The 24,183-nt window shown below is 40.5% G+C and overlaps 2 protein-coding genes across 4 annotated transcripts; both read right to left on the bottom strand.

Annotated features, from left to right (window-relative positions):
* Positions 1 to 1,488: 1,488 nt before the first annotated feature.
* acss2 (acyl-CoA synthetase short chain family member 2) lies at positions 1,489 to 16,290 on the bottom strand. Of its 3 annotated transcripts, none has more exons than XM_086066972.1 (19): positions 15,697 to 16,290; positions 15,055 to 15,250; positions 11,905 to 11,996; positions 11,716 to 11,819; positions 11,573 to 11,645; positions 10,260 to 10,335; positions 10,063 to 10,168; positions 8,664 to 8,708; positions 6,366 to 6,503; positions 5,187 to 5,357; positions 4,943 to 5,076; positions 4,720 to 4,852; positions 4,301 to 4,357; positions 4,034 to 4,114; positions 3,841 to 3,949; positions 3,685 to 3,753; positions 2,752 to 2,928; positions 2,410 to 2,484; positions 1,489 to 1,920 (listed from the first exon to the last, which is right to left on the bottom strand). In XM_086066972.1, exons 1-19 carry the CDS (start codon positions 15,821 to 15,823, stop codon positions 1,793 to 1,795), a joined length of 2,091 nt encoding a protein of 696 aa, XP_085923098.1. In that variant the 5' UTR covers positions 15,824 to 16,290; the 3' UTR covers positions 1,489 to 1,792. The 3 variants fall into 3 exon arrangements, with proteins under 3 accessions (XP_085923098.1, XP_085923097.1, XP_085923099.1); XM_086066971.1 differs by having other exon boundaries at positions 8,664 to 8,711; positions 15,697 to 16,289; XM_086066973.1 differs by lacking the exon at positions 8,664 to 8,708 and having other exon boundaries at positions 15,697 to 16,289.
* Positions 16,291 to 17,841: 1,551 nt separating this feature from the next.
* On the bottom strand, positions 17,842 to 23,852 carry LOC147179920 (microtubule-associated protein RP/EB family member 1-like). The gene is made up of 7 exons (XM_086069672.1): positions 23,688 to 23,852; positions 21,289 to 21,430; positions 19,901 to 20,046; positions 19,566 to 19,767; positions 19,379 to 19,482; positions 19,156 to 19,308; positions 17,842 to 18,813 (listed from the first exon to the last, which is right to left on the bottom strand). The coding sequence occupies exons 2-7, from the start codon at positions 21,407 to 21,409 to the stop codon at positions 18,769 to 18,771; spliced, it is 771 nt and encodes a 256-aa protein (XP_085925798.1). The 5' UTR covers positions 21,410 to 21,430; positions 23,688 to 23,852; the 3' UTR covers positions 17,842 to 18,768.
* Positions 23,853 to 24,183: the final 331 nt, after the last annotated feature.

Here is a 24,183-nt window from a genome sequence, read left to right as displayed (position 1 = left end):
CTTACCTAGGAAAGAGAAAAACTCCCATCTCGCACACACAAAGCCCCCCCCCCCCTCCCCTGCCCCCTTTTTTTCTTTATTTTTAGAGACGGGGGGGAAGTGGAAAAAGAAAAAATCTTAGCATCATCAGATCGCAAAACCTATTTTACCACATTCCCCTTCGAAAAACAAACGCCATTATCACACAGTATTTAATATTAGTCGTGAGATTGTTAACTGACCGCGCAAAGATATGCTGCCATTTACGGACAATTTTCTTTTTGAGCGGTACGTTTCACATCACAGTCCATCATCAACTTAATCCGTCCTTACATTTGCAACATTACCAGCCGTAGTCATGCGCTCACATCACAGAATATATTGTGTTGCGCTCCGTTTTGGTTTTTTTTTGGGGTGCAAATGGTAGTTTTTTTTATATAATCTTGGAGATGCCGGCAAAGCGACTGTATGCAGGGCAGTCGGAAAAGTGTGCCTCGCCCTGAAACAACTATTACCCATTTTTGTTGTAATCCCCGGACTTAAACCTGTCAATCATCAAGGACGAGTTGCACAATATTGTGACTGCAAAGGACTACATTTAAATGTATGCATTGTCCTGAGCAGCAATGCTCTCCCACGCCGCCTCCCTCTATGTGAAGCTGTTGCACTTTTTTTCTAAAGACATGTTCAAATTCTAATCTTATTCTTACCGGTTAAACATATCATCATTGCACTCATTGCTCATTAATTTACCTGAAAAAAATCCATACCCCTTCACCTAAACTGAATACTTCAAAATCTCGAGTCTTGAAGTTGTCAGGAGAAATCCAGCACCTACTACACAGAGGGTTACATCCAGAATCTTTCACCAACCCCAGAAGCATATCAATTCCAACAAATTAGAGAGATCTCAAGAGACCAAAGGAAAGACTAAAGAAAGGAAGGAAGGATAGATTAAGCAGAGTGAGATCCACAGACATCAGCCTTCACCGATTCAGCGACCAGAGGAAGAATCAGATTGTGTTTAAATTTGCGTAGATGCTGGTGTGGTGGATCTGGCATGCATGAAAAACCTCCACTAAAGAGGGGAGCCGTCGACCCCGGCCAGGACAGGACAAGCACGATCCCTCAGGCCTCGGCAGCGCCAGGGCACAACCCCCAGGCCCCACGGGGGCCACCGGCCGGAGGGCAATCACAGGAGCCCGGAGTGCCCCACGCCCCAACACGACTCGCACCCCCAGCCCAACGCAGCAGAACGGGGCACAGCAGGCCCACCAGACACCCCACCCCCACCCCATCCAACAAGGCGGTGCTTTTAGTGTGGTGGTAACTCCAGGTGAAACTACTCTGCATTGATCAAACCATCTCCAATCAGCTGTCCTGGAACCGAAAACGCAGTTTCCTATCTGAGGGTATGTCAACTCGCAGTTCAGGCAGGGTTAGTCTCACTTTGTTAAACCTGCTTTGTGAAATGGACCCCTGAAGACAAAGTTGACCAGAGCATAAACATCTTCTTCATGTTTTAATCAAAAACGTTTGTCTTCATTTAAAAACAAAACAAAGACAACAACAAAAAATACAAAGAGCGGACATAACAAAGCAACTTAAGGAAAAACCTTTACAACACAAATTAAAGTGATCTTATTTGAGGACAGCGATTCATTTGAATAAGTACTAATTATGTGTGAGTCAGAAAGTATCGAAAATAAACATGAATAAGCCTCGCAAAAGCACACCCCGTTCTTCTATTATTGTCATTTGTTTGCAGTTGTCGTCATGAGCCAGTCAACGGATCCCGCCTGCTAGGATGTTGTCACACGGCCGCGCAGCATCTGTTCTGGAAAAGCTGCTCCACCACCGACGAGTCGGCCAGCGTGGAGATGTCGCCCATGTCCCGCTCGCCGCCGGCGATCTTGCGCAGCACACGCCGCATGATCTTGCCTAGGAAGAGAATACGCTTTTGGGATAAGCACTACGAGACACAAATCTGGCATGGCCCAGTTAACCAAATTCAAGTTATATTGCGTTTTTCAAAAGTCACCGTTTCAAAAGCGGCAACAAAAAAAAGTCTGCTCTTTTGGGAAACTTTCAGGTACTGACGCTTGGTAGAAGGTTAGAGGTCATTTTTATACATATGATCAATAACTGTCAAGAAATAGCTAACTTTATTTCCTTTTGAAAATTATTAAATTTTATTGAAATTAGTATTTGAATTATTAATATACAAAATATAAACATTGTTTCTAAGAAAAATTATTCTAAACCGAAAGTAATATTTTTCAAACTTTTAATGACAAAATGTTACCGCTAGGTCTTCCAAATGAAACTTTATGATTTCTAACAGGTTTTTGGGGATGCTCATAATTTTTTTCATTTTTATTCCCATCAATTCCTAAGAAAACATTTTCCATTTTGCAACCCGATTTGTACCTGATCTGGTCTTCGGGAGCGCTGGAGCATCCTGAATGAAGTCGGGTGTGGCGATGGCCCCGATCTTTTCACGCACTGTTGACCAATACACACAATACAAAAAAAAAATATTCAAAAATAAAAGGTCTCACAATTCAGCAGTCACACCTAGGCGGCGCTTTCCCCCAAAAAATTAACTATTATTGACTTCTTTTTTTTTTACTTGAAATATTACGATTTTAATCTACACAATTAACGTCAACTAAGATAATTCTGCAAAATACAGTTTTGTGCACGCTAACATGGATTTTAACAAATTTGAGAACAGTATTTGAGAGAAACGGAGCATTTTACTGAAGCCACCTTGTTTTTTGAGCTGGGCCTCCAGCATGCGATTGAAAGAGACACCGTCACGTAGCGTCACAAAGCAGTAGAGACTTTCTCCTTTGACGGGATGAGGCCGACCCACCACGGCGGCCTCGGCAACGGCCTCATGCCCCACCAAAGCCGACTCCACCTCTGCTGTGCTCAGCAAGTGACCTGTAAAGACGCATCAAACTACTGTCAGGCAAGGACGGAGCAACGTGGCCTTCAAATAAAATCATCCCTGCCACCCAAATAAAAATAGGATGTTTGATGTTTTCCCCTTTGCTGAAGTTTTGCTTGGAAACGTCATTTGCTTTAAAATATATATATATTTCACCAGGAAAGGCAATTGAGATAAAATTCTCATTTGCAATGCTAACACCTGGCAGCAAGCAGTAAATATGATGTAATATGATGTTCAAAGACATCTAACCTTGTAATTTTGTTTTGTCTTGGGTGGGGGGAAAAAATAAATTAAAAAAATAAAATACAAGCATAAGATTACAATTTAAATAAAAATATAAAATTTCTATTGGATAAAGACATTTATTCTCGTTAAATTAAGTTGAAAAAAATTGTTCTTTAACCTCTTTAAGAGTTCTTCAACCTTGTGATAAAAAACTAAAATACAATTGAATTCACATAATACTAAAAATACAACTTTACTGTTGTTAAAAAACAACAACCTAAAATTCTAACCTGGTGGTTCCGACTCGTGGACACAATTATTGGGACAAATCCACTCTTAACACACCACAGTCGTAAGGATAACCCTTATTGGGCAATCTAAGTCATAAGATAGACGGGCGTTTGGCAGCTGTCATCAGAAAGGGAAAGATCGGGACCAAATAAAAGTGGATTTGATTTGAAAAAACACCTCATTGTCTTTATATGTGTACCCAGCCTAAGGCGCATACACGGTAATCTCACCTGAGACGTTGAGCATGTCATCTATCCTCCCAGTGATCCAGTAGTATCCGTCCTTGTCTCTACGGCAGCCTGCACATGGGAGAAAACAAAACAAAACATTCACACCATGATACCAGCGACGCACTGCAAAGCCACCTTGCCGCTGCATCTTCTCACCATCTCCCGTCACGTAGTATCCCGGGAACTTCTTGAAGTAGGTGCTTTCAAACCTGGCATGGTTCCCGAACACCGTCCTCATCACGCCAGGCCACGGCTGCTTGAACACCTGTTTGAATTGACGAGCCAGACATGAAAGCGTTTCCTTTCCGCTGCCGAGCTTAGCAGTAATGTGAATGGCAGTGCGTCCTACCAGGTAACCTTCACTCGAGCCCTCCAACTCCTCACCAGACTCGTTCAAGATGGCTGGCACGACTCCGAAGAATGGAAACGTCTGGAAAAAAGACACGTTTCTTCGTGTTCAACACCAGCACTTTGGCAAACTCAATCAGAAGCAGGTATGCAGAACACAAAATTGAGAAGATATTACAGTCGGCCAATTTTATTTATTTACATGCTATAGTGCCGCGTATTTTCCGGCAGTGTGAACGTGGCTTTCCACATGTAATTTCGGACTTACAGCAGATCCTGGCTTCATGGGTGTGGCTGCCGGCAGAGGCGTCATCACGTGTCCGCCCTGGAAGACACAAAGCACTGTTATGGATATGTCCAGCAAAGGGCGCCAAGCACAGATTTATATATGACTGCACTGTCAATACAGATCCGGACGTCACATGACTATTTCTCTGAACACGCCCGCCCACGTTCATGGAGCACTTTTCCCAGACTTATTGGTACAACAGCGTGTCATACACAGAGTCATTTTCGCAAGAGGCAGAAAATGACGTGAAAACGGCACAGTGAAATCATTGTATCCAAGTTAGGCGGCCTTAGTGAGTGGTAATGTAAGATGACCGCTGGTGGCTTCAGTTCTCCCAACGGCAAGTAAGAGTCATTGACAGTCCAGTCATATACACTGTAAATCCAGAACAAACTCACCGTCTCTGTCTGCCAGAACGTGTCGACGATGGGACATCGGCTGTCTCCCACCACCTTGAAGTACCAAAGCCAGGCCTCAGGGTTGATGGGCTCTCCGACCGTGCCCAAGACCTTCAGAGAGTCTCGCTTGTACCTGTGCACAGTGTACACACACACAAATGTGAAAATGACGTAGCGACAAGATGACGTCGATTTTGACAGAAGGGGCATTAAAGTTGCTCACTTGTGCACCGGCTCGCTGCCGTACTTCATCAGCAGCCTGATGGCGGTGGGCGCCGTGTAGAACTTGCTCACGTGGTATTTGTCTACAATCTCCCACATGCGGCTGATGTCCGGGTACGTGGGAAGACCCTCAAACTGAAACACAAACGCATTCAAATACAGAGTCAACGACTCGTGTTCAGATCGTGGAAAAGTAGCCGCGCCCCCAGAGTGCAGCATGACCGCAGCCCTCACGCTGTGCTCACCAAAACGCTGGTGGCGCCGTTAGCCAGCGGCCCATAGGTGATGTACGAGTGTCCGGTGATCCAGCCAATGTCAGCCGTGCACCAGAAAACATCGTCGGGCTTGTGGTCAAACACCAGCTTGAAGGTGGCGGCAGTGTAGAGCATGTAGCCGCTCACAGTGTGAAGGACGCCCTGCACAAGAGAGGACAAATACATTTCCAGTAGTTTGTTTTGTTTATTTACTAGGGGTGTGGATTGAGCCACGGTTGTGATTAGTGATAGACTGATTTTCCAACGCCAATACTAATACCGATTATTAGTAGTCAAGGAGATGATAACTGATATTTCAAACATATTCATTTGCAGTAAAAGAGAAAATATAAGCATCGAAATAAAATAAAAAAATTAACATTTTCTTTTCATTTTAAACATATAAAGAATTGATAGCTTTATTTAAAAATAAAAATAAATGTCAGGGAGCTTCCAGGGTCATCAGCATGTGATAAGCTAAATTAAAAACTAAGCAAGTAATTAATTCTCTAACATTTTCTACTATAAATAAAGTTTTCTAAAATATCAACATAATTTCTTAGTTTTTTTTAAATAAAGTGTAGGGAGTTCCCAGTGTCAGCATTTCTTATGAAGTGGAAATTTAAACACATTCATAAATGAAAAGTTCCCTGCATCTCACTGAGCGACAAATGCATGCAAATGTAGCCAATTCTGAGTTTTCGTCAGGGTTTGTAAAAGTTTAAAAATATCTTTGTAGACAGTGAAAATTTGTCTGAATAGGTTCGAAATGTCTTTGTGACATGTACAAACTGTGAGAATCTTACAAATCCTGATGAAAACCCTGAATTCACTACGTTCGCAAGCATTCACCACTCAGTGAGACACCATCTTTATCGGACTTCAGATTCGTAAAAAGGCCAAATATCTGTCAAAATGCCAAATATCTATCCCTAGTTGTCATCATCTATAACTTGGAGAAAAAAAAAAAGATACATCACAATGCCTATATACATAAGTGAAAAACATACAAAAATTTGTTTTTTTTTAAAGACCTTTCATAGACCTCATAATGTATCGTGCCTTATTTTCTTCCAACATTTCAATTATCGTTTAGCCGCTTATCGTTCACGCGAGTTACTCCATTCCCACCCTTAGTGTTTCCAAGCAATTTCCCATGGCTCACTATACCTTGGGCTTGCCAGTGGAACCGCTGGTGTAGAGGATAAAAAGAGGATCTTCAGACGCACACCACTCGGGTTCACACTCGTCTGACGCGTCAGCCATTAGAGCATGCCAACACTTGTCCACTTTCGGGTTCCACGGCACCTTGCAAGGGTTATGAGGATTCCAATGTTACAAATACTGAACAACGAAACCTACTTGCTAATATGGTCTACCATCAAAACCTCAAAACAAAAGTAAAGAGAGAAAGTTAGTCAGACAAATAAGCTTCAAAACCCGCAGGAAACAGCTCATCAGCATGAACTAAAGAAAAACAAGGATGTTGTTGAGGGAGGGGGGGAATAATCAACATCTATGTCTAGCATACATGTGAAACTAATATATCTATAATAGAGACATTGTGATGAATCTCAAGCAACAGTTGAGTAAAAAAAAAGTACATGAGGACACAGTAAGTCAGAGAGACTAATAATGTTACAGCTAAAAGGAGCTAACAGGTCATTCACAGGCAAGTTAGAGTTCTTGATTTGTTCAGGCTTCAGTGCGTTGACCAATCTTTTTATATCAGTAATGAATATTTTTGTCCAGGGTTTTTCCTGTGTACAAAATTCAGAGGCGGCTACCCCCACCTAATTTGCTCACCACCTCCAGCCTGAGCCACTTTTATTGCTCAACACAGCGCTTCAGCTGTGTTGATTTGAGTTCGGCAGCAACGCATTTTAACTGCAGTTGCAGTGTTGCACCATTATGGAGGCGCTATATCAAAAGCAGTGCACCGGAAAGACCTGAAGTAACAACCGAAAAAGAAACATCTTTCTTTCTTTTTTTTTTACTTTAATGTACCGAAGAAGAAACTGATCAGGGAGAAACTGTTGCAGACGCCCATTTCCTGCTTGTGAGGAAGAGGTGGCGTGCTCCAGCCATCACCAAAGTCATAAAAACACACTATATACAATAAACATAAAATGTTTTACAACAACGCTGAACTATATTTACAATTTAATATGATATGTACTCGTCGATGAATTTGTAATGACTAGTAAAAAGAAAAGAAGGCAAAATTAGTCTGTATTTATATAATTTCTCATTTCTAGTCCCTGCTTGTAAAATGGATGCAGGAGGGCGGCCGATAATGGTACAGGTTACCGCCGCGAGTACCAATACCTTAAAATAAGACTGGTATTGGCACCAATACCTGGTATCGGTAGTCGCCCATCATAGTCAGGATGATACGACCTCTGCCTCATTCCGAGCCAGGAAAAACCCTGTAATGTTATTATTCACTTCGCATTATCAAGGGTAGTTGATTGCCATTCACAGCATGAAAAACACAACGGAACGATTAATATTTGAAATTATAACCATACATAATAAGATAGTGAGACAGCCAATAAATACAAATGTGCAATGTGATTTTTATCATCACACCAGCTTGAACTGTATTTAATAGGATGGAAATAAAAGCTAAAGTAAGTTTCTAACCATTTTCTTCATGCTGATAAAAAAAAACGTTGGCTGTGTGAAGAGAGTGAGTGTGTTAACTGACAACATAAAGAGAAAAAAAAGTGTTAGTTTATTCCAAAAAAAACATCTGAGAACACAGACAACCTTTTCTTTGAATCAAGGGCGGCCAATTGACTCCAATGAACAAGCAATGCATACATTTTCTTATGTAAACTGTTGCATATTTTAGGTCTCAATAAAAAATATCTTTTTTTTTTTTTTTTAATGTCTTACAAACATAAGGAGCAGAGACAATTTCATGTTCTCAGATGTTTTCACGTACCGACCACACAATAAAGCATACTGCTCGGGCAGGGTAAAAACATCAATCTTTTTTTAATGTCTTTTTTTGCATCCAATTATGACAAGTCAGTGCTACTTGTTTTGTTTTTTTCTTGTATGTGTTGAATGAGTCTATGCTGAGTACTAATGCTGCAAGCTAAATGATGAAATTTGGTGTCTGTGTCTAACCTTTCAAGTAGTGCTGCTGAATGACTTGAGAAGTCATGTTGGGGACCCCTAAAATACAGACATTTCACCAGGATACTTGCAACAACAACTGGTGAGTTTTCAGGCATGTTGAGGCCCTCAAAAAGGACATGAATATGCAAAAATTATAATAATTTCATTGTAATTTTATCTCTATGTAGATGCAAAGTGTGACATACAAAAGGTATGCATGAAAATCACAAGCTAGATTGTTTTTACCCTCAGCAGTGTTTTTTTTGTGTGAGTCAACTCTGGTGGAGGGGAAGCAAAAACAATGTGTGGCAGGGTTTTGGCTGGAAGGATGACAAATACCTGTGGAACAGGACGAGTTTTTCTTACTCTGCCCGTTTCTGTCGCCTGCTGGAGGGAGGAGAAACAGCAAGCGCGGGATGACCATGAGGGGGATGTTTGTTTGTTTTTAAATCAAAGTGAAAACAACAATATCACCACGTGGGAGATGTCTAAAGAAGTCCAAAGCCTGTCAGGTCGTTAAAGTCAAAATCCAAATCTCAAGTGGCACAAAACTAGAGATAAAAAAAGAGTGTGGGAAAAATAAAAAATGACAGTGACTAGCACCTTTTCCCATTAACAGTTAGAACTTATTTTTATACTTTTATGACAACAGAATCAATACATAGCAACTGAAAAAACATTGGAACCAGGAGAACGTAACTACCATTGTTAACTTAGCTGGCAAAACCTTCGTAAACTACAGATAGTGACTCCCCCTCCTGTTAGCAACATTAGCTTTTTACTTGTGCAGGAGAAAAATACTGGTTACACCTGAAATATAAAAATGGGTTCATCCTTCAATATGGCGTTTTGGGAATTCAACCGGTCGGGAGTATGTTTCACTTAAGAAGGTTGGCGGTAGGGCTGCCACAAACGATTGTTTGTCGACTAATTTTTTTTTTTTAAACGTAAAAATGTCAAAAATTGACATAAGTGTTTTTCACACGACAGCCACGATATGTAAATAGCAGCATATTGCACCAATAAGCGGCTGATCTTTTTAAAACCATCATTAGTTTACATTTTGGATTCTTTAAAAATATGTACAATTTATTAATAAAAGACAATTAAGATTATAGTACATTGAACTTTGATTAGATTTTGCAGTTGCCTTGTACCATAATCTCTGACATGTTTCTAAATTGATGGTGATACTGTGGCTTTAAAATAGTTGTTGTTGTAAATCTTTAGTGTATTTTAAAATTGAAACAAAAAATATGCAGAGTAGCACGAATACGATCAACTATTTATAATATATCACTCTTCTTGGGGACTAAGCCTTCTTTTTTTTAATGTAGGTCGAGAAGGTAGTGACATCAGATGAGTACAATTAGGAAAATACACTGTGCTGAACACAACTAAAATTAATATCATACTTTTTTCACTTGTATTGAAGTTTCAGGTTCTGTTGCTAACACGGGTTAGCCATGACACTTCACTTGTCTACCCATAATGCTTTTCTTTCCATTGCGGATTATCCGGATAACCACTACCGCGCATTCAGCCGCGGGAGAAGTGCAAGACTAGGCCGTTTTCGACAAAAACAGAGCACCAAATAAATAAATACATAAATAAACGACTCGTAGGCTATTAATTGTCGACGGTTTTGATGGTCGACGTCGTCGTGACTAGTCGACTAATCTTGGCAGCCCTATTTGGCTGTTTATCAAAGTAATAGACATGTGAAAAAGAAGCTCACCTGGAGGTCAGGACAAGGTCGTTTGGCGGGAGGAGAGCTAAAGGATGACTCCTGTGCTTCTTTGGATAAATGTTTCAATACGATGCACCTCTCAAGTGAGAGTCCTCTGAACGTACACAGAAAAAAATATACACAAGGTAAAAAAAATGAAGACAAAACAATAACAAATATCATAAATGTGCATGTGTGTGAAGTACTTGTCTGTGCATTTCTGCAGAGCTTCATCTGCTAAAAGTTTCAGGTTAATCAGCTTATCCCCTCGGTAGAAGCCATCTGAAGGAGGATGTGAATTACAAAAAAACATGAGGGGGGAGAAAAAAAAAAATCACACAAAATAATAACTAAATTCTAGTCTTTTTTTAAAGCGTACGTCTAAACCAAAAACAAAAGCCTCTAAGTTAAATTTTAAAAGTGTTATAAACAGGCTTTCCTATACTTACAACTCTACAGTACAGTCATAGCAGGGCTCCACAGGCTAACATTTATTTTTATTTTTTTACTAATAGCACAGTAGACCCTAAATAAGGGGTGGGCAATTAATTTTGAAAAAGGGACCACGAGAAACTGGAAGGCTCATTTCTAATGCATTTAGAAAAACCGTAGTCTTGTTTCAATGCATTGCTATGTGTGCAGACTGTAGATACGGTATGTATTGTAATAATTAGGAAATACAAAATTCTAAGTGGTCATTAAAATTGCATCTTTACACTTTAAAAATGATTATATTACTTTTGCGCACCAAACGACAGCTCCTATTAACCTTTCCTAGTCAGGACTAGGCATGGAGTGATATTATATTCAGATAGTTACGATAGCCGTGAGAAAAAATATCGCGGCATCACGGTATAAAAATTACACCTCTATAATGAATGAATTAATGTGCTTTTTTATATACATTTGGGCAAATAAAAGCAGCATTTTCCACCATTTAACACAATCTTTTTTCTTTATATAGAAATTGAATAATTAGCACAGAAGAAATCTGTATCATGTTACGTCTCAATAATAAACAAATGTGAAGATTATTTTTCTGTTTGAATTAACTCTTACTAAGTCAGTGTCCCAACACTGGTGAGCTATTTTTAAAACAAACCCATTGGCTACTCATGTTCTTGGTGGTAACTAGTACACATTGGCAAATTATCTGTCCATCCATTTTCTTGACGGCTTATTCCTCACAAGGGTCATGGGGGTGCTGGATCCTATCCCAGCTGGCTTCGGGCAGAAGGCGGGGTACACCCTGAACTGGTTGCCAGCCAATCGCAGGGCACACATTATTGGCAAATGAATCAAAGCAAAATAAAGGGCATTACTTATTTTATTTCAAGAGCAGTCTGGAGACCTGAATGGTATTTATTTATTCATGTACAGTTATCACACACACTGCTACTCTCATTGGCAGCTGTTGTAAAATATTCTCAAGTGATACCCATTCTTGCTTCTTTGCTTTTTCTGTTCTATTTTATGCCATGTATTAATCTGGCCTTGACAATAAGGATTGTGAACTCACCTGCGGTGATGAGCAATGAACACTGCGAGTCCACAATCCTGTCACAAAGCGACTCCGCAGAGAAACCTGCAAACTGACAGAGGGCGTTTCAACTTAATTTGCCATCCGCACGCTCACACCTGCGCGTCCCGCTCCCGACGTACCACGATGGAGTGAACGGCTCCGATGCGAGCGCAGGCTAACATGGCCACCACCAGCTCCACCACCATGGGCATGTAAATGGCTACGCGGTCCCCTTTCTTCACACCTGCCGCACACAAACGTACACTTAAATGACCATTACACTCACTTGCTGCAGGCCGGCTCGTTGAAAGTGGAAGCTACAAAAGTACCCTGTGACTTGAGGACGTTAGCAAAGCGACAGACACTGTTAAGTAGCTCTCTGTATGTCACCGTCAGCTCATCACCGGGCTCGTTGCCTTCCCTGCAAAAATGCACACAAAACAAACAAACCAAAATTATTAGTTCATCAAAAAGATGTGGCAACTTTTCACATTTCGAATCACCCCCCCCCCCCCCCCCCTCGCCCCCCAACCCAAAAAAAAGACTTAAGGATTAACTTTGATCTAATGTGTACTTTTTTTTGTAGCAGTAGGTTTGTTTAGTCAAGGGGCAAAAAGTTGGATGAGTGGTTAGCACATTTGCCACACAGATTTTAAACTCTGCTTGTCGGACAGAATGCCACCGAAACTCTTGAGAAGGTCACTTCAATCTCCAAGAGGCTCCCTTCCCGGACACAAAATATTTTATTGATCAGCAAGTGAAAGAAATGTTATTAGGACAATCAGGTGCATCCGCCTGTGCCTCTGTCAAAATGCTCATCTCGATTATGTGACACAGGGAAAAAAGTAAGCCCATAAGATAGCAAAAATGAGACAAAAAAAAAACCCAAATCTTTGGAGAGTTTCTTTGAAAAGGGGAATAGGGTATAATAATAATAACAACAACAACAACAACAATAATAATAATAATAATTTCAACATTAGACTAGCTTGTTGAATAGAAACAAGCACTGAACACCCACTAATTACAAAGACACATCCAAAATGTGTCAAATTATGTCTTGAATGTTGTGAAACCAGTTTGTGGCGACAACTACTGTGCTGAAACATCTTGTGTGTAAGAATAAATATGTCACAATGTTGTTCATTGGTTTTAGCAGTGCCTTAACACAATTACTCCACCGAGACTTGTGTCCCAATTGAAGGACCTTGGCCTCTGGAATGCCATATTGTGGCTGTATGACTTTCTGACAAGACGATAGCAGACCGTAAGAGTAGGGAAGATTTGCTTAACTACTAAAGTATTATGTCATAAAATGAAAAATATGTCCACAAAATGTCTTGTTGATAAGTGAAAATTTGTCTGAGGCTCATTTTCCCCCCAACTTTACAGGGGACATATATAAAATACATATAAAATATTAGAATTTCATCAGTGCGGTGTAAGGGCTCGCTCACAGATATCTTTAGAAACAAACAGTCAAAATATTTAACTTTTAATTACACGCTTGATGGATGGGTAGCGCTCCAGAGATGCAACTTCTCAAAAGTACACTCTCCATATGTCCCTTTTAATGCTGACTTTCCTATGTGATCATGAAGCCAACAAGGCTGTAAAATGTCTGTATAACACGTGTCGACATATTTTACTCCGTTTTCAGGCGCCATGTCTGAAGCTAAATCACCTCACCCACACTGACAATGCGGAAATGCTACTTCAAAGTAACACCGCTTGGACTATTCTTGCTGCTTATGGTCACAGTCACATCTGCATAAAAAGTATGCAAACTATATAGTATAGTATTCCGATTGATATATTTTTGTGCTTGTGTTCATATCATTCTTGATGCTTATTTATAGATTATGTATTGATAAGTCAACAGAAAAAACTGAAATAAATGCAGAGTTTAATGGTGTTTGGTCATGTCATGACTCCTTCTTGTGATTGGCTCCAAGTCAGCTCATTGACGGGGACGAGTAAGATAATTGAGAAGCTCCAAAAATGTAACTGCTAAAAATACATACTTGTATGTCGCGATAATGTTTGTTGGCATTTCTGACTCTGGTTAGATCTTGGAAGAAGTCATTAGCCTAAATTCACATACCTTTTCCACATTTGTCCATTAAAAACATGAAGAAAAAATGTTTGTGTAGCATTAGTTTAAAGGAAAACTCAACGGGAAGTCAGACTCTCTCTCCACCGCTCACTAAGATTTGAAATTGCCGCTCAAAGGGGGTGTTGCCTGAAGGACCGTTGGGTTGCGAATGGGAAGAGGGATGGGCGTGGTCTGACTGTGATTGACAGCAGCAACTCACTTAGAAGTCGTTTAAGGAGGCGTGTACGAGAATGAGCCGGTGGGTGGCGGGGGCGACTACGTCATGCAGAACAAGTGATGTAGTATGTATCATCTCGTGTAATGAGAGAACAAACAGCCAAATTGTGTTTATCTCAGTGTTTAACCTTAAGATGGCACCAAACACACATTTTTGCCCCCAAATCTTTAAACAAACATTTACTGAAATGTAAAAAATGACCAGGATATGTAGACAGCATTTGTAGACACCGGTTTATACAGTTTATCAGCAAAAAAAGTTGATTAAGTATTGAGTTATGCTTTAAGGAATATGTCCGCGTTAATTGTAACTTACAAGATCAGACTATACTATGACTTTTTTTTAAACAGAAATACGATCACTCCAAAGGGTTCACATACCTTTTCTTGCAACAGTAAGTAAATGTACAGTACATGTTTTCCCTTTCCAAAGGCTAAGCTTTTCCACTGTTTATATGAAAACAGTAACCATAATTTGTAATTTTCAAAATGATCTCAGGTTCTGCTGCTGGGCAAACAAATGGCACAAAAAAAAAATCCATCCATCAGCTGTAGTGTTTCTTAAAGTACTCTGTAAATAATAACTGAGATGAGTGTCGTCATTTACAAACTACAGAAAGACATACAAGTGGACTTGAAGCTCTGTGGGGGGGGGGGGGGGGGTTCCACACAAGAGATGGGCATACAACTATATTTATTGCAATTTCTTGCTATTGTATTGGGTATAATTTTTTACTTTTGGAAAAGGAAAAGCTGTGCCAAGGCTTATTTGGCGTCATGTTCGACATCACTGAGTACTCCTTGCTTTGTAACAAGAACTTAGCTCCATCGTCATTGTAATAAAAACTTTTTTTTTTTAAACATAATCAGCAATCACGAGACATAACAATCTCGCTGCCCACCGTCTCCACAAACAGAGTGATTTCAAGTAGTGTGTGACAACTTAGTGCTTACGTACGGTGGGATGTATTTCTTCATACGTTGTGGATTTTGACAAAAGAAGTCAGAGAGCATTTATTAAGATGTGTGGGAACTCTAATTATCCGGTTCCCCACTATTACACGTTAATACGCAACTTTTTTAATACTTAATGACTGTTCTTGTGTAGAATAGATTTTACTCGCCAGGCTATGAGTATCATACTGACCAGTAAAAGGCCACTTTGTCACCCAGCTTCCGGTCATGAACGTTGCGGTCGAGGACATTGTAGCAGACGTTGGTGGATGCTCCATCCATGCACTTGATGAAGATCTCTCCTTTGGTCACGTCAAAGTTGTAGTCCAAGAAGCGACCTGTGTGTTTGGTCTTCCAGAAGAAGTCCTTAGCCATGTCCCCCCAGAACTCTGCGGGCGGACGAGACTATTCTTACACATGCCGAGGAGATGGTAATATGTTTGTTACTTGTGTTTTGAAGGAATCTGGGAGGAAACTATACGGCCACATGTGACCATTATAAATCACCTTGAACAATCAGATGCTATCATTGCATGAAGGGTTAACAACAAACACAAGACATTAAAGCAAGGGCTAGGCAATTTATCGATTTTATCTATTAAAATGTTTTGGAAGGGCGTTTTTTCTGCTGCTTCACTAATGGTTTATTGGTCGTTAAAATGTAGATTACAGTATATCATAATCTCTATCATGTCAATCTAGACGTTTTCTAAAACATCTTTATTATGCAATGCTCGTTACACTCTAATTAGAGTTTCGTTGCAGTGGTGCTTCAAGACATGAGTAATTCATTTCACACAATCGATCGATTGGTTGGCGAAAGCGTCACACTTACTGTCGGGGTCCTCGATCGACTGCATGTACATTTCCTTAAACTTCTCAAAGGTGGGGACGTGAGCCCCCTTCCGCATCTCCTCAGCCCCGTGAAAGACGTCGTCCTCGGGCGCCTTGTCGGGAATCATAGTCGGTTGGTGCGTCGGATGCTAACAAGCACAATGAATTACAGCGAGCAGGCGCTAGTTTAGCTGCACTCAAGACTCCCACTGGTGTGTTCTTTCAGAGTATTAGGTTAACAAAAAAATTGGTCTTTTTCGGGCTGATTTGGGGTCCCTTTCAATATTGTGATGCTTGAAGAAAATAGACGAAGACGTCTGGAGAATTTTACGTGGAGGACGAGGGCGCGCTAAGCTAACGAGCTAAAATAGCGGGGACGTGTTTACACGCCGCCGACGACGACGAAGTTCCGTCTTTTTGTCACCAAGTTGGTTCTATTTGTTTTTAAAAGACGCACAAAAATTCCAAATGGGCCTATGGTTCCTTGTGGGCCAAGGGGAGGAGGCGTGGTGACCGAGTCCTTGGGTGAGCCTTGGTAGTGGCAAAGTCTACTTCCCCCCCACTCTTTTGACAAGCACAATGAGTGACATTGACCTCCGTTTACCTCCGGTGAGCAGCCAATCAGGGGCGTGGTGCGTTTGCAGAAGCATCGACTTTACAAAATTCTCAGCGGTCTAAAGCCAAGCAACACGCGTGGAGCGTTCATTGACGCATCTGAAGGCTCAGACTTTACAAACCTCAAGTTTCTTTTCATGTTTCCGCATGATACCGAGATAAGGACATTTTTATGGCGCTCTTCTACTAGCATTTACTGGTAATGTGTGGATTTTTGCCTAAATTCAATGTGACTATCTCGGGTCATAAAAATAGCTAGTTATTAAACGTGTTCATGTAAGTTCTCTCCAGATAAAATGAACAATGGAAAATTTATTTCCATCCAACCTATGGCAGCTTTTCAGTCTTCAAATTAACGGCTTATTAAAAGCATATAACATTTATTAAGGTTCTCGTTTTTATTTTAAATCTTACTCATATAAATTGGAAACAAACCCACATTTTAAGGGACCTTTGCCGCATAGAAGAGCAAAAACAGCCAACATTTGCCCGGTCCTGTGCTGTTTTTGGTAAACATATCACTTGTGCACATGCAGTTTAACAATAATTATATTTACAGAGCAAAAATATACCTACACGTTCAAAAAAATGTATGCATCATTGAATTTAGCCCACTAATTCAAAAGTAATTGTTTTTTTAAAGGAGGGAAGCTCTATTCCAAACATAAGAAAAAAAAGTATAATTTGTCTTGCCCTGCCTTGCTCTGTACTGCACATGGTCGGTGTGACTTGTGCCTATATGGCTTAATCACAATTACCCTTCAATCTAAAATTATACCACTCTTTTTCTTTTATGAGTCATTAAATGGTTGTGACACTTGTGTTCATTGTTTCTCCTATTTGTTTCTCTTTAAGGAGCAAATCCAAAACTTGGAAGAACCCCCCCACCCCACCAACAAAACATTGTATTGTTTAACTCTGAACCTCAACCCTGTCCTAATTGGTCTGCATGGCACTTGTGCACATTTACCCCAAATTTACTTTTCAATGAGCAAAAATAAAAATATTAAATAAACATATTAAACTGTATCTTGGAAAGGAGGACAGGAGGGTGTGTTCCAGCTTCAGGGGTATAACTCCTTAGCATCCCTGGTAAGGTCAACTCAGGTGTTCTGGAGAGGAGGGTCTGTCGGGAAACCAAACCTCAGATTTCGGAAGGTCAATGACCCAGCTCTTGAAAGGTGCATGAGAGTTCACCCAACCGGTCGTGTGCTTTTGTCACCCTTCAAATTGCGGTCAACCGTGTCCTTCCAAGGGTGCTTTGGGTGTAGATACATACTAGATATGACAGCCATTACCATTTACTGCATTTTCCAGGGCTTTGGCGCCATCTTGTGATATTCCAGAAAGAACAATAAAGGACTGATTCTACAGAAAAGGGGGACGGAAATTGTGAACCGTGAATAGGTAAGGGGTTACTTTAACCACCACCAGGTATCATTCACGCAATGTATCAAGTTAAGATTGTTACGCGCATTAACGTTGCAGAATCCCCACTTAAAAAACAACATGAAATGAGGGGAAAAACTGATACGCAAACAGTCTATTTATTAACGAGAAGGCAATAAAACACGCAGGCACCGTCTGATTGTGTGCAACATTCACTCAGTTAAAGGCCGTCAAAACATGAGACTGCTGCATGTCTCGAGGGTTTGGCAGGACCGTCTGATCGACGCGTTCAAACTTCTACGCCTTTTCAGCACCCAAACGCCAAAGACAGTCCTCGACAGGGCGCCCGTAGGGTGATCTCAAATGAAACAAATACCTTTACACACACACACACACACACACGCAGTAAAGAACAACAAAATTGAACCTGGTTGGACTCCTTGTGACAAATGACATCGCTCTGTAAGTTTGTAACTCTTTTGAGTGTGAGTCAAGCGCAAACTGACATTTGGTCCCACATCAACAGGGACCAGCGCATGCAAGAGAAAACATGAATTTGCTGTGAGCAAAAATTCAATCATATATGGCCAACATACAGTAGTGTGAATTGGTGAAATTGTTTTGGAATATGGGAATGGACCAAATGGGAATGTCAAAATGGGAGTTAGAGTATGAGACAGAGAGCGAGAGAGAGAGAGCGAGAGAGATATAGAAGGACAGAGAGAGAGAGAGAGGCACACGGTGGCTGCGTCATTGAATGAAAATCTGGTTGGTAAACTGAAGTTTTTCGAGTACATCATTTAGAGTATATTGTGTAAAAAAAAGAAAATAAAAAAGTACAGCACATACAAGTACATACGCGCACAGAATTTTCTTACACTCAATTGTGATTGAAACAGATACTTCCTGGCGTGGAGGAAGAAGATTTTGTTAACAGAAGAGTTGGAGTCAGGCGGCAGCGGCGGAGGTCCGCTCGCACAGGACTCGAGCGAGGACGTCGAGGATCAGTCACGCGTCGACGTTTGGGGGGGAGAAGGGAAAAAATAATACAGCTTGTGGTCTACTGGTGCTAAAACTCCTCCGGTTCTTGGGCATCCGGGATCTCAAAACCCTCCTGGAGAAAACCAAAGAGTCCAGAATGAATAACCGTCCTAATTTGACCCTCTCTAAACGTTTACATGCATGTCCAACTGCGCCATATTTAGTACTTGCTGCTCGCCATAAAAAGGGCTGAATGGTAAAAATTACAGCAAAAGCTGGTTCTTAAAAAAAAAAAAAAAAAAGTAACTTGAAAGTCAATTTTATTTCACTTCGCAATTGTCCCACTTGGTGTTGCCGCGTCACCAAAAAATGAATAAAAATCATATCTTTATGTTTGAAGGCTGCCAGAAATGTGATAAAAGGTCAAAAAGTTCAAGGTGTCTAAACTCACAAGGCACTGTATGAAAAAACTTACATCGACGGCGTAGAGGATTTCCACAATCCTCTGCAGTGCGGGATCGCCCTGCCCTTCATTCTCCTGGCAAATAAGCTCAATGTTCCGCAGCTTACCGAAGTAAAAGTCTCTCTCCCTCTCTATGTCTTGAATGGTGCACCTTAATTCCTGCAGCTGCACACCAACACACATAATCAGTCACATATTGGCAACACCGAAGATTTAGATATTTTTTTCTTAATACTTCTGATTGAATATCCTCCTGACTGGCGGTGGAACTTGCGGACTTCCGGGCGGTAACAGTCGCCACCTTAGGGGCGACTTTGGCCACCGGCGGCCTCTGAGGAGCTGAAGAGAACAAGGAGAAATTAGAAGGACGGCGGGGGAGAGGGTCAAGACCTCCCGACGTGTTTGACGAGCAGTGCGCCCACCCCGACCGATGGCCTTCTTCGGGGGCTTGTTAAGAGCAGACACGTTGACGCTGGCCGAAGGTGCCGCGTCTTGGCCCTTTCTGGCCTCCACCGGGTCGTACTCGCTCTCGCAATAGTTGGCGTCAAAGAATTTCTTGAACCACTGCACGAACTCAAAGTTGTCTTGGAACTTGCCCTTCACCAGCTTGTCCACTGGGATGATCTGCAAGAAGAACATTTGTACAGCATGCCATACCTCAAATTGACGCATTGACCCAAATTGTATCCAACAGATGACTCAGTGGTGATGACACTGGCTGCCACGGCGTACGAAACAAAGAAAGGGTCACACTCACTTTGTCGATGTTCATCTTTTTGAAGGCAATCTGGAGGAGCTTGAAGTTGTGAATGTACTCGTGTTCCAGCTTGGCACCAAATTTCACTCTCTTCAGAAGCAAAGACCCCGGGAACAACATGTCCATGAACTGACAGTAGGCGGCACCTACACAAACACAGTGGTGGGTCATTCCTTGCCAGTGGTGTAGTGGTCTCTGGAGAAGTGGGTATACTCTCAATTTTCACTAGTTTTTTTTTTTTTTTTTATAAAGTAGTCCAGAAAATTTTCCTCTTTTAGAAACGGTAACGTGTTACAATTAAAAATCCGTCATTTGTACTTGTTCATAATAATAAAATGATCATGACTTGTTAACAGTTTGGTAATACAAGCAGTCTGAAATAATGTGAAATGTATTTATCATAAGGTAAACAATTATGTTATTTATAAAAAAAAATTTTTTAAAGTACAACATTTAGAGAAAAATTAACAAAAATAGTGAAAAACAGTCTGCTTAGACCTCAGCATTGTTTTGTGCTGAATCTTAAACGATTTGTCCCCATTCTTGTGTTTTAATTTACCGGTACTTAAAAATCAAGTACCAGCCTATAGCTACTATAAAACATAACTAGAGCATTAGTGTGTAACCAGCAGCGTCCACCCCGGGAATCGAACCCACGTCACAATCAAGTAGCCCGTGTACAGGACAAATCAGTTCACCTGAGCTAAATTTCTGGGTCACCATTGTGGCTCGGGGGAGCATTTGAAGGTTTGTTTTCCTCGACATGACCCGCCCTACTCTGCCTCCGATTGGCTCTTCAGTTCTCATGCCAAAAGTTAGCCAATCTAATCAGCGTAGGCAGGGGGCATCAGCCAATTAGAGGCAGAGGAGGGTAGGCCATGGCTGAACGGCTGTGCATCAGGGGTGCAGTGGGTATACTCAAATTACTGACTGAAAAAGAAGTGGGTAGGGAAGAGAATTCAACAAGGATTCCAAATCATTTAGGAGATTGGTGCATATTTTAGTAACTTATTTATTTATTTTCTAACCTTTAAATTGACCTTATGGATCGCGTGACTTTTACAAATATTTTCATGAAATGTAATCTCTCTTATGACCTATAAAACATATAAAAGTTTCAGAGTTAAACTTTTTTTTTGTTAAGCAGCAATAACGAGTCAAGGTATCCATACCAGAGGATCAGATATTAATTGAAAGTTGAAAATGACTATTCAATGAAGCAAACCAACGTCGATACAGCTCATCTCAAACGAAAGATCAGAATATCAGTAGTATCACAATACGGTTGAGGCTCCACTGTAATCCAGTTGGACGAGTATGAATGAGATGTGTGGTACATACCCGCTATCAGTATGACGAACATTCCAAATGCTTAAAACGAGTCTCACCCGAACACAACATCTCGATCTTGGTGAGGTTCATCTGCAGAGAGTCGTTGATCCACTCGAGCATGTCGTGGCGACTCAAGTTTTCGCTGGTCACCGAGGTGGAGTAGACGTTCACAGCCATTGTTTGTCCGTAAGCAGATTCCTAGACGGCCAGGAGAAAACAAAGTAGCATTCAAAATAATGATTCAAAAAAATACAATTGACAACACTGTTTGTCCTCCACTGACGTTTGCCCCACAAATAACCACGGTTGTCACAATCCAAATATGTGACTGGAAATCAAGGCTGATCACATAATTTTTACCGCTCAGATGAAAATCATCACATTTTAAATTTGTCATACAAATTCTTTTGAATAAAAAAAAAAAATTCAGTGATGGTTCAAATGGCATGATTTGCCCCAACTTAATAGCACAAATGGAACGTTTGCTGTGAGGACTGTGGGCAATATACCAGGTTAACTAAACAATTGTTTTTGTGAATTTATTTGTTATCAACGATTTTCGAGATGTTTGAAGTGTTCAATACACGTTTTTAGGAAATTCCACAAAGATGGTTGCCACTTGTGACACTGCTAGTAAAAATATAATTAGAATAGATAGGATATTCTGTTGATTAGTTCATCAATTCATTAAATTAAAATGTATTTTGCATTAAGAGTTATTGCAAAATATTTTTTTTCTATTACAGTTTATCAACCAATTATTATTGTTTATTTTGTATTAGGGGTGCACTGGCCGATCCCCGATCTTTTAAAAAGTCTGACCTGCCGATACTGATTTTTTTCATTACAGGCAAGATATACCTTCAGTGTTCCAATCTTGTTTTAATGGAAGAAAAACATTGAACAATATCGGTGAAATAATACAAATGGGTTGTTTTAACTGCACATGAAGTAGTTCTCTCAAATAAAAATTATATTAGTCATCTCAGCAGAACAGGAAAGTGGCTGACTTTTTCAGACCTCTGAGGAGGGAGATGAGATTGGTGGAAAAGATCCGTTTATTTTTAAGGGATCGGCCAATCACCGATCTTCCAAAATTAAGGAAATCGGGGCCGATTAATTGGCAGGCCGATCGATCGGTACTTTGCATTGTTTAATGTTTAAACAAAAACAAACAACTTTTAAGCAATATCACACACGACTGAGTGGTGTTGTCAATTGTCACCAACGTTTTTGAAACATAGCTATTCTTGGGTACCAATTAATGTGAAGTGCTACACTTCTGTGCTTCTAATTCAACTACATGCCAATTACAAGTTATTCACACTATAACTGCACACATTTATTATTTTGGTAATAGATTAAACTGTCTACAATTTCCCCCCAAAGTTGATCATGATTTAGTTACTGGTCTGGTATGTAACATGTCAGAAAATGTGGAACAATGTTGATCATTGCTCTTAAGTAAAAGCACGTTTGCAAATGTCTTATTTTAATAAAACAAAGAATTGCAGTGATTAGAGAACACTCACTTCTAAGAGGCTGAAATCTGAGATTTTGAATTTTTTGTCTGAAATCTGAGATTTAGAAAAAAAAATTAAGCCAACAAAAAAAACACACGTCTAAATCAATCGATTATCTAAATAGTTGATTAATTAACCGTTAATTAATTTTGCCACTTACCAGAGTACACGGTATCTCATAATAGCGCAATAGACATAAAGAAAACGAGATGGGCTTTGTAAAGTCAAGAATTGCCAGTATTTCACTGTCACCATATGTCAACTGCATATTTTACGACCATATCGCCCATCCCTAATTTACAATAACACTCCCTTACTTAAAAACAACAACAACAACAAAAACGCCCACATACACGCAATACAAAATTACAACATAGGATGGTTGAAGTGTTTTTGTTTTGATGGAGAGCAACATATAATCTTTTATTTCTCACAATTACCACACTCACGTCCAGTTTAAGGGCCCGTTTTCCAACAAATGCCCAGTACAATAAGATGACTCATAATAACTACTATTAACTAGCGGGTTGACTGTTTCTCTGCTGGTTATACTTATAGCTGCATATTTGGCTATGTGCCAAAGCAGTAAATGGCCGATTTCAATTGACACGAGAAAACAGGGCCGCGGTTCTCGCCGGTTAGCTCGGCTATGCTAAGCCCCCTCGAGACAGACGACGTTTCCCCGCCCGAAAATGTAACGCGGACTTCATTTTCTGTCCGCAATGAACTCACACAGTCGGAATTCCTCTCCACCAAAGCTAAGCATTATTCGTTGAATACGTGCGCGTGTCGCGAGTTGTCATTTTTGTTTTGTTTTTTTAATAAAACAGGGAAGTGAAACAGACGCGGTGATTTTTTGCTGTCTCAAGCCGGCCGCTGTCGGCTTTAACGGCGGTTGACAGCGGATCAATAACGGCCGATGAAGAACCCACCTCGATGTCCAAAGTTCTGTTGTTATGTTATAGGCGGTTCGGTCCAACTCGAATCCACCGGTAGTGAGGGGGAAAAAAATCGAGGTGAGTATTTTCTCTTCCTCCTTTATTTCTACTTTCTTCTTCGTCTTCTTCTTTTAGTGTTAATGTCAACGGGCGAGACGGCGTGATTGCACATTACAGCCACCTAGTGCTGCGGAGAGGCCAAACCACTGATCTGAATGTTCGACTGGATAGCCGATAGGCCAAGACTTTTGAAGCCCCAAAGCCGCCATATTGCTCCTCTCAATAAACGTTTCTCAGCATACGATCCAATACATTTACCGTATCGAAATTGGAGAACATTTGAAACAGTACTTAGTAGAAACAGCATAAGTTATGATGTTTTAAATTTGTTAAAAAATAAACAGGAGGACTTCAGATATGTTACAGCTTGCTATAAATACATGTATAAATTACATGCTTAATGATGTTTAGAGGAAAAAACGTGTATATT

The sequence above is a fragment of the Leptonotus elevatus genome, chromosome 2 (assembly GCF_054856555.1).
Source record: "Leptonotus elevatus isolate MCC_2025b chromosome 2, RoL_Lele_1.0, whole genome shotgun sequence".
Classification (NCBI taxonomy): Eukaryota; Metazoa; Chordata; class Actinopteri; order Syngnathiformes; family Syngnathidae; genus Leptonotus; species Leptonotus elevatus.
The sequence above is the reverse complement of the archived record's forward strand: the minus strand, read 5'-3'. Positions and strand labels throughout refer to the sequence as shown.